Below are 10,312 nucleotides of genomic sequence, written 5' to 3'. Positions count from 1 at the left end.
TTTTATGTTAAATGAGTCACTTAAGATACAAGTTCTCTCTACATTTCTCAGAACTGGTGGGATGATTATCTCTCTCAGGGACTGTTTAGACAGAGATACTCTGACCTGAACCTCTGTAACTATTAATTGACCAGTTTGATGCTCAACACTTTCTGGTGCAGCTTTATTTACCAGTTTCAAAGCCTAAATCCTGAGCTGAGTGGGGACACAGAAGCAGTTTTTAAGACGTGGGTACTTATACTTGACCCCATGGAAGATGGTCATCTAATTCTGACCTGGCTGAGCAACCAGTATGAATTTTTCCATTAAGTCATATAGTCTACATCTTGCCTTATTCTTTGTTTGTTTGTTTGTTTGTTTGTTTGTTTGTTTGTTTGTTTGTTTTTTGAGACAGTTTCCCTCTTGTTGCCCAGGCTGGAGCGCAATGGCACGATCTCGGCTCACCACAACCTCCGCCTCCCAGGTTCAAGCAATTCTCCTGCCTCAGCCTCTTGAGTGGCTGGGATTACAGGCACCTACCACCACACCTGCCTAATTTTTTATTTTTAGTAGAGACAGGGTTTCTCCATGTTGGTCAGGCTGGTCTCAAACTCCCAACCTCAGGTGATCTGCTTGCCTCGGCCTCCCAAAGAGCTGGGATTATAGCCGTGAGCCGCCGTGAGCCACCGTGCCCGGCCACATCTTGCCTTATTCTTATTTGTGCATTTTTTGGCTGTTTAAAAAGTATACACTCAACCATAGGAGAATTGCATCCCTCCTGTTACCCTAATTTGGCATATTATCCTAAAGGGCGAGGGCAGACTCACCCCTTCTAGGATCAAACTGGATTGCAAGGACACCTATCCTCTGGCCCCACTACACCCAAGTTTCTCTTGGGATACATATGAGTGAAGAAAGATAGGCCGTCTAAGCTTGAAAATAAGAAGCAGGAACATTTAGAGATGACTTTTGAGGACAGGATAAGGTGAAATAGCTCACCTAAAGTCAGAACTTTCACATTAGGATTTATTCTTCTCTTTCCCCAGGTGCAGAGGATGATAAACAGCTTTCTCACTGCCCGTGCTAAGTGTTCATTGTGTTCAGGGGTGAGTCTTGCAGGCTGTGGCTCCTGTGACTATGAGCACAGATCAAGGACCAGTTTGGACACCCAGCCACCAGGAATAGAGCTCAAGCCACCATGCAGTTAATTGCTGTAGCTGAATCAATGTGTCCAGACAAAATGAACTATCTAAGATGACATTCATGTGCACACCATGCTGGCCCTGACGGATAGCCCTTTTGCTCCAGACTACTTCGAGAACCCCTTTTCCGAGCTCCCTGGTGACAGTGGGGGAATAGAACTTTGTGGGGCACAAGGACATCGTGCGCATGATCCTGTCCTCAGGGAGAGAAGAAAATGAGGCTCCCAGAACAAGCCTCGCCAAACTGAGCCAATGCTAGCTCCATTTACCCAGATATTAAGTTAAGCCAAATATATGATACAATAATTCATCTTCTGAAAATTCACTCTCAGCCTCGGGGAGCTGCGAATAGGATTTCTGCGAAGGTTATTGTTTAAGGAGAGAGCCTTCCTCTCTCCAGTACATATGAGCAGAGCAAAAGGAAGGTAGGGTTTGGAGGCAGCATTTTCAGAGCTTCTACTATCTCTCCTGCCGTCAGCACTACTGCCCCAATTCCCCTCACTTTCCTTTGTAGTTTATTAGGGAAAAAAGGGGTTTCTCAGAAGGTGGACGTACATGCACAGGCAGCTTCCAGAAAGTAAATACTCAATGCAACTCTAGTATCCTGATTTGGGGCACCTCATTTCTGACCACCCTCCCCCAGCCAGGGTCAGGCAGCAATGGGTTTAAGTTAACTATTTTCTGCAGGAATTCCAGGAGGAAAGCTTTAGACAACTCCTTCCAAACCTCAATGAGAAGAATACCCTGTGACTTTAGTGTGGAAGTGATCAACTTCAACCTGCAGGTAAAAAGCTGCTATGGTTTGAATGTGTCCCCTAAAAGTTGTGTGTTGGAAACCTAATCCCTCTGTTCTCATAAATCGATTAATGGTGGCTCCGCTCTCATGAATGAATGGATGTCACCATCATGGGAGTGGTTCATTATTGTGGGAGTGGCTTCGTTGTGAAAGCAAGCTCTCTGTGGCTTTCTTGCCCTCTTGCCATGTCATGCCATCTGCTGTGTTATGATGCAGCAGGAAGGTCCTTACAGATGCCAGCACCATATTCTTGGACTTCCCAGTTTCCAGAACTATAAGCCAAATACACTTTTTTTCCTTCATAAATTACCCAGTCTGTGGTATTCTGTTACAGCAACAGAAAATGGACTAAAACGAGAGTCATCCAGTTCTGGAGAAAACCAACACCAGCAATCCATCAGTAGCCTGTGATCCAGGGACATGTGGGATGTAGAGTTACTTCATTGCCATTACCATGGTCTCTGAGGTGGTGAGCTCTGGGCTCCTACAGGACTACTGCGGTGGGTCATTTCTGTTTCTGTTTTGTTTTTATTTAGCGGGTCATTTCTTGATAGCAGTCTTGCATCTCAGGTGAGTGGTTTTTTCCTCCAGTCCTCACCTGGTGATGTTTATGTGCACAGCACACATCCTGCATACTAATAGTTAGACCATACCTGACTCTCTCAAAAACAAAAACAAAAACAAAAAAAGAATAAACTGTGATTGTGTAGGAATAACAGTAAGGATATGCTTGAATTGGGCCTAAATCATATTAGAAAAATAATTCATTCACAAACATTAATACTGTATTATAGTTAATTTCCTGCCACATAGCTGTGGGTGAGAACCACTGGCCTGGCCCATGGGATTGGGTTTCTGCTCAGATGCTGTGAGGACTAGAACCTGCACATCGCCTGAAGTCCTGACCACTTCCATTGCCAACTCCATCTCCTGGTGGAATGAACCCCTCGCCTTGTATTTCCAAATGCAGGTTGGCATCCTATACTGTAGATTGGTTGGGCCACATTGCTAATGCACTTTCAGTGATTTGTGACAGACCTCAAAGCAAATGCAATGAAAATTTCATATTTCAAAGTCCATTTAAATTACAATTAAAGAGCTTCACCTAATCTCCACTTGGAAGTGATTAATTTGGAATGTAATAACATACTAAATGACAAATATTAAGCCAAGAACCGAATTCTATAAGCACTTTCCAAACAATAAATATGTTCAATTAAAATGATATGTTCATGGAAAGATGTTGGTATTAGGCAGAACCTATCTGTGTGAAAGGACATTTTTAAGGACAAAATATGTAAAATCTCATTGCAAGTTGACATTAACCAATGAAGATTTGCAATTAATTTTGAAGGTAGAGAAAACTAACTTTAAAACTGAATACTGTTATTTGGTTATGAATTTCATCAATAAGAAAATTGTGGAAATTTGTTTTCTCTCTTATTATGTAAGTAACTACATTAATATTCTCGATTTTACCTCTCGGTTAGCAAAGCTTAAAATATTTATTATCTGGCCCTTGAGAGAAAAAACCTGCTAACCCAACTGTAGTCTAACGTATCCTATGTACCTAGAACTGTGTCTAACATATAGTAGACACTCTGTAAAGATTTATTGGATGACTCTGTTCTGAAATAAATAATAAAAGAGACTAAACATTAGGAATAAGAATGCCAGAATGCTTCTTTAACAAATTTAAGCAAATGATTTTTTTTTTTTTTTTTTTTGAGACGTAGCCTTGCTCTGTCGCCCAGGCTGGAGTGCAGTGGCTGGATCTCAGCTCACTGCAAGCTCTGCCTCCCGGGTTTACGCCATTCTCCTGCCTCAGCCTCCCGAGTAGCTGGGACTACAGGCGCCCGCCACCTCGCCCGACTAGTTTTTTTGTATTTTTTTAGTAAAGACGGGGTTTCACCGTGTTAGCCAGGATGGTCTCGATCTCCTGACCTCATGATCTGCCCGTCTCGGCCTCCCAAAGTGCTGAGATTACAGGCTTGAGCCACCGCGCCCGGCCAGCAAATGATATTCTTATTGTAACAATTTTTCAAGAGGTCTAGAGTTGTCAGTGGTACTAGTGTTCATTTTATATCTTTTATTATTATTGTTATTATTATTATTATTATTATTACTATTTTCTCGCTCTGTCACCCAGGCTGGAGTGCAGTGGCTTGATCTCTGCTCACTGCAAGCTCCGCCTCCCGGATTCGCACCATTCTGCCTCAGCCTCCCGAGTAGCTGGGACCACAGGCGCCCACCACCACACCTGGCTAAGTTTTTGTATTTTTTAGTAGAGATGGGGTTTCACCGTGTTAGCCAAGATGGTCTCGATTCCTGACCTTGTGATCAACCCACCTCAGCCTCCCAAAGTGCTGGGATTACAGGCGTGAGCCACCACACCCAGCCTATATATTTTATTATTTTAAGACGTAATCAGCTGGACATAAATAATAAATAACAGCTTTTCAGAAAAAGAAGCCAAGTATATTTAATGTATACACTGAGCATGAAACATAGCCGAGTTCATAAACTTTAAAATGTTAAAATATTCACACACTTATAAATATATACAGATAAATATTAGTGTGGGTGTGCGTTTATACGTATGTATGCATATACATGAACAAAAAATTAGGAAGTCACATCATATTCTACATGTTCCATGCAGTTTGGGAATAACCTTTAAGTCCAGGTCAAATAACTATCCCGGAGTCATCTAAGGACAGGAGCTGCAGTGCCAGGAGAATAAGAGCTTGTCTTGTCTCTTATCTAAGCCAAGGAAGAGGCTGTATATTCGATGTGATCAGAGTCCCCTCCACTTCCCAGAACTTGGCTGGGGAGGAAGTACTTATTAGTAAATAAGTATATTGTATATTATGTTAGAAATGATTATTACAATAGGAAAAAAGATAAAGCAGAGCAAGGTAAAGGGATGTCAGGAATGTCAGGGGTCAAGGGGTTTGTTTGCAACTTGAAGTAGGGTGGTCAGGGAGGCCTCATTGAAAAGTAGTAAAGACTTGAAGGATAAAAAATACAAATGGCTAATGAAAATGGGGAAAAAATTCAAGTTCAGTAGTAAAAGGAAAAAAAAAACAAGAAGAACAAGAGAATATTTTATTTATAAAACCAGCAAAGGTAACAACATAAAAAATACCAAATAGTTCTATCCTGTAGTGCTAGTGGAAGTGTGAATTGATAACATTCTTTCTGAGGATCATTTGACAAAACATAACAAAAGCCTTAAAAATATGCATATTTCTTGGTTTAACAATTCCAATTTCAGGAATTTATCTTAATCAAATAAATAAGCAAATACACAAAGATATATTCTTTAAAAATCTTTATTGTCTAACTAGGAAAAATTAAACAATTATTAACCATTCATGCAGTAGACCACCAAGCAACAACTAATAATGATGTAGATCTATATGTATTGACCTAAAAGATCCCCACTAAACGTGTGTGTGTGTGTGTGTGTGTGTGTGTGTGTGTGAAACCCCCTGGAAACTCTCTGGATACTTGCAGGGTGATTCGTCTATATTTTTAGTTTTCTTCATGGAATATGGAAATACCATGGGTTGAAAGCAAATGCTATTTGGGAATAAGACTGTCACGGAAAGGACCTTGGACTTCCTGCAGGAGAGAAGAGGGTCATTGCTAGGAGGCTCCCCTCATGGTGTCCATGAACATGGAGCCCTGACACCATGTAGTTTCTGAGGAATGAGCCAACGCTGACATGGTCATGGCCCACTGGGTATTGTTTCACTCTGTTGATAACTTTTAGAAATTACTATAGGTAAATGCCGTGCTTTACAGTTGGTCTTTAATTTTAAACACAAGCTGCCATTGGTTTGCTTTGATTATTCCACAGTTTCAATCACTCTCCCAAAAATTCGGCTTCCTTAATTTTCCTGTATGAACCAGATGAAGGTGTTCACAGAGGGAAACTCAGAAGAGTGTATCAACAACAGCCCTCTCTGCAAGTTGGCCATTAGACACATTTATAAGGGATCCTGATGATCCAGGAAATGATCCTGTGCTAACTGATGGGTGCCAAGGGTTCTGGTTTTCACTCTGCCTTCCCGGCCTCTCAGGTTCACAAGTGCTCACAGAACAAATCCTTCAAAAGCCAATCCTTCAAGATGAATCCCAAGTACCTAACTGGGCCAAAATTGTAAAGAGAGCCAAGTGGCCAGGCCATTTGCTGACTAGAGCTCACATACTCGGAGTTTCCCTGGAAACCCCAACCTTAGTTTAACTCGGGCTTTCAGAGCTCACCTAAAGCAGCCAATCAGAGCTCATCTGAAAGAACCAATTAGGACTCAGTTCTATCCACTAGTCAGAATGCAGCTGCATCAACCAATCAGAACTAAGCAAATTTAAAGCCTTCATTTGCATAAAATGGACCTGATTGGGAACCTGAGCGTGAACTTTTAGTATAAAACCAGGACCCTCCCTTTGTTCTCTGGAAAGTAACTGGTTTACACAGAAAGCTTGTGAACTGTTCCTGAATGAAGTCTTTCTTCCAAATTTCTTTTCAGAGAACTTTTGTTCACAGATCCATGCCAGGGCAGCTATGCCTTTTTTTTTTTTTTTGAGACACAGTCTGGCTCTGTCGCCCAGGCTGGAGTGCAACGGCACGATCTCAGCTCACTGTAAGCTCCGCCTCCCGGGTTCACGCCATTCTCCTGCCTCAGCCTCCCAAGTAGCTGGGACTACAGGTGCCCGCCACCACGTCCGGCTAATTTTTTGTATTTTTAGTAGAGACGGAGTTTCACCGTGTTAGTCAGGATGGTCTCGATCTCCTGACCTCGTGATCTGCCCGCCTCGGCTTCCCAAAGTGCTGGGATTTACAGGCATGAGCCACGACGCCCGTCCCAGGGCAGCTATGCTTTTATTTGATTCACCCAATGGGGCACACGCCATCTAAATTAGGCCCCTCCCCCGAAATCTAGCCCAAGAGAATGAAATGTGGAGATTAATTTAAAATTAATTATGCAGGGGGCAAGCGTGGTGGCTCACACGTGTAATCTCAGCACTTTGTGGAATCCCAAAGGAGTAGGAAGCAAGCGGATCGCTTGAGCCCAGGAATTTGAGACCAGCTTGAGCAACATAGTGAAACCCCCTCTCTACAAAGAATTTTTAAAAATTAGCTGGGCATGGTGGTTTGCGCCAGTGGTCCCACTGGGGTGGTCCCAGGAAGCTGAGGTGGGAGGATCTCTTGAACCTGGGCTGGTTGAGCTTGCAGTGAGCCGAGATCGCACCACTGCACTACAGCCTGAGTAACAGAATGAGACCATGTCTCAAAAATAAAAATAAAATTAATTATGGGGGTAAAGATATCATCATATCAAAGAGTAAACTCCGTGAAAAGACTGAAATCAACCTGCTACCCTGGCAAACGTCTAAATGACAGGCAGGAATAGTGGTGCGGTTTATATTTTGTGAGCTCTGTCCTTTCTACTTCAAAGAGGATTTCCAATGACAGCAGATATGACTTAAAATACCAAAAGGATCAATATTCTAGAAAGCTGGCACATGAAATAGCGAAGGCTGACTTAAGAGGGCTGATTCTCACGCCCTAACTAGTCCACACCCTTTGAGTGGGCCAAAAGAATACAGCAAAGGTGATGGAGTGGACGTGGTTACGTATGTGATGGACATGTCCGTGATTGCCTGCACAGGATTGCATACATAAGATGATAGAATGTGTCTTGCTGGAGTCTTTCGTTGCTGGCTTTGGCAAAGCAAGCTGAAATGCGTGGGCCGCCTCTGTGCAGCATAGACAAGGGGCAAGGAATTGTGGGTGACCTCTAGGATCTGAGGGCAGCTCCCTCACCCCGCCCCACCGCATAGCTAGAAATAAACTGAAGCCCTCCATTCTACAGTTGCGAAGAACCAAATTTTGCAAACAACTTAGGTGAGCTTGGAAGCAGGGTCTTTCCCTTGGAGCCTCAGTGGAGACCACAGACTGGGCTGACATCTTGATTGAAGCCTTGTGAGATCCTCCCGAGCAGTGGACCCAGGTAAGCTGTGTCCAGGCTGCTGACCCACAGGAACTGTGAAATAATAATGTGTTATTTTAAGCCTCCAAGTTTGTGGTAACTTGTTAATGCTGCACTAGAAAAGGAATATAGTGAGCTGTGGGGAAATCAAAGCTCCAGAAAAGGTATAGGTGCATTGAGATAAACAGATGGTTAATTAAGTCAACATCACTATGCTATAGGGAAATGCAGTTTTAATTTTATCTTGGGGTCTTTGATTTTCTTCTCTGTGTTCACATAGCGTTTTTTAACGTGCTACATCTCACATGGTAACTATTTTAGTGTCTGTTTCACCAAATTAAGTTTCTTAATAATAGCAACCTTATCGTGGAAAAGAGGATGGAATTTAATGACAACAAAAAAGGTATTCCTATAAGTACTGCTAGAAAATAAGTTGCTTTTGCTTAATGGAAATAGAGTGTTTTCCCTTTAAATATTCTTTCTGGGTCCACTCGTAGAGCTGTGAAGTCCAATACGAAAGCCTAAGTACCTGCGGTTATTGAGGCCTTGAAAGGTGGCTGGTCTGAACTGAGATGTGCTGTAAGTATAAAATATACACTGGATTTCAAAGATTGAGTATGAGAAAAATGTAAAATCAGTTGGCAATTTTACATTGATTATAGTTTCAAATGATAATAGTTTAGATATATTGGGTTAGATAAAACCTATTACTAAAATGATTTCCACCTGTTTAATTTCACCTTTTTTAACATGGCTCATAAAAAATGGAAACTTACCTATGTTGACAGTGTTGCATGTCTGAAAACAGGTGATCTAAATGGTCAGGTCCTGGCTGAACCACAGCTACAGTCACTTGGGCATTGGGACCCAGCATTTTCCATGGCAGGTCACCATCGTGCCAGAAGAGCTGTTTCTGAAGCAAAGAAGCATCAGTTCAATTCAAATCCAGCAACCTCTGTCCATTCAACATCCCAACTTAAGTTTTTCTCTCCCAGCGTTACATATGCTCTACCATGGTTTAGGTGGATACCAGAGTCCTGACCTTTCAGGTGTACTTCTGATCTTAAATATCAGTTTTGCCCTATCAGTCTGATGAAATACACATGTCTGATGAAATTTTTGAATAAGAACATATATGCTTACTTTTCTATGTCATAGAGCATGTTGGGTTTTTAATAATCCATAGATGAGTAAATTCTATTTTTTCTCTCTTTTTAGCTCCAGGCATTTTTTTAAAGTTTTAATTTTAAAAAGGCACAGAGAAACCTAGATTTTGGAGGCCCAATTTATACTGCATTTCTTGCAGAAAGCCTTTTTAGGCTAGTATAACCAGGAGTTATTACACTCAAGCTGCTATGAACAGTTAACTTCTTGGTGGGTTACACACGACCATTATCACCGTCCTCGAAGAACCAAAATGTCAAAGCCAACAGTGGACTTCGGCTGCCAGCAGAAACTTGTTCTAGATATGACAGGTGCCCAGCACTACTGATTATGAGATGCACCAATCAGAGCTTGGTTACTAAACAACTGGGTACTGCTGGTGATCTCTCCCCAAGCACTCCAGGGAGCACTACAGGACTTCCCCACAGGCCCACATTCACCTAACATGACTGTGAGCTGCCGAGGGACACCACCAATGATAGCAGTAGAGACTCATCATTAGGAGTTTGCCAGGGGTCGGGTTTTAGTTCTTCTTCCTAGGATAATTCACCCATTATCTAGAACTAATCTGATTAAAATAATGCTAGTGCCTCTGTCCATTTTCTTGATATTAATAACGGTAGGGATGAATAAACCTTCATGTCAATTAAATGTGGAAAACAGAAATGAATTCTTCCTGAGGTCCAGCTTAGTCATGTGTATGACAGTAAAAGATTTGCCTTCTAATAAGGGCAATATATTGAGTCCTACAATGTATCTCAAATCTGAAACTAATTTTCAATGAGGATATACTTTCCACTTTCCTGAAAAGCATGCATATGTCAGAAAGGTTCCCAGTATAAAAGTGTGTTTTCCCAGATGGCTCATGATGGACCACATGCTCAGCTTGGAGAGAAAGGAAATTTATAAAAGCATAAAACATGGTTCTGTTTTTCTCAGGGACCTTAGTTAAGGCAGAAAAATAAACTCATATAGGAACTGCAAATGAAAGAACTTCATACTCACACACCCAAACACCAGGACTGGTGCATTGGTCTCCTAAGAGCCCTTCTTGCCCCCAGATCTGTTTCCCTTAGGTCATTCTCAGAACTGCCAAGTGAATTATTATTTAAAGTGTGAGTCATCTTTTTACTCCTCTGTATTACATCCTTCAGTGTCTCCAGGAAATGCCT

At 41.9% G+C, this 10,312-nt stretch overlaps 1 protein-coding gene across 1 annotated transcript; it reads right to left on the bottom strand.

The window, feature by feature from the left end:
- Positions 1-6,205: 6,205 nt before the first annotated feature.
- LOC105541204 (putative uncharacterized protein encoded by LINC01555) lies at positions 6,206-8,869 on the bottom strand. The gene is made up of 4 exons (XM_011982134.1): positions 8,753-8,869; positions 8,506-8,553; positions 6,864-8,030; positions 6,206-6,551 (listed from the first exon to the last, which is right to left on the bottom strand). The coding sequence occupies exons 1-3, from the start codon at positions 8,848-8,850 to the stop codon at positions 7,553-7,555; spliced, it is 624 nt and encodes a 207-aa protein (XP_011837524.1). The 5' UTR covers positions 8,851-8,869; the 3' UTR covers positions 6,206-6,551; positions 6,864-7,552.
- Between the last annotated feature and the right edge of the window lie 1,443 nt (positions 8,870-10,312).

This window comes from Mandrillus leucophaeus, unplaced genomic scaffold (genome assembly GCF_000951045.1).
Source record: "Mandrillus leucophaeus isolate KB7577 unplaced genomic scaffold, Mleu.le_1.0 Scaffold235, whole genome shotgun sequence".
NCBI lineage: Eukaryota > Metazoa > Chordata > Mammalia > Primates > Cercopithecidae > Mandrillus > Mandrillus leucophaeus.
Note: the sequence above shows the minus strand (reverse complement) of the source record. Positions and strands in the feature narration are given on the sequence as shown.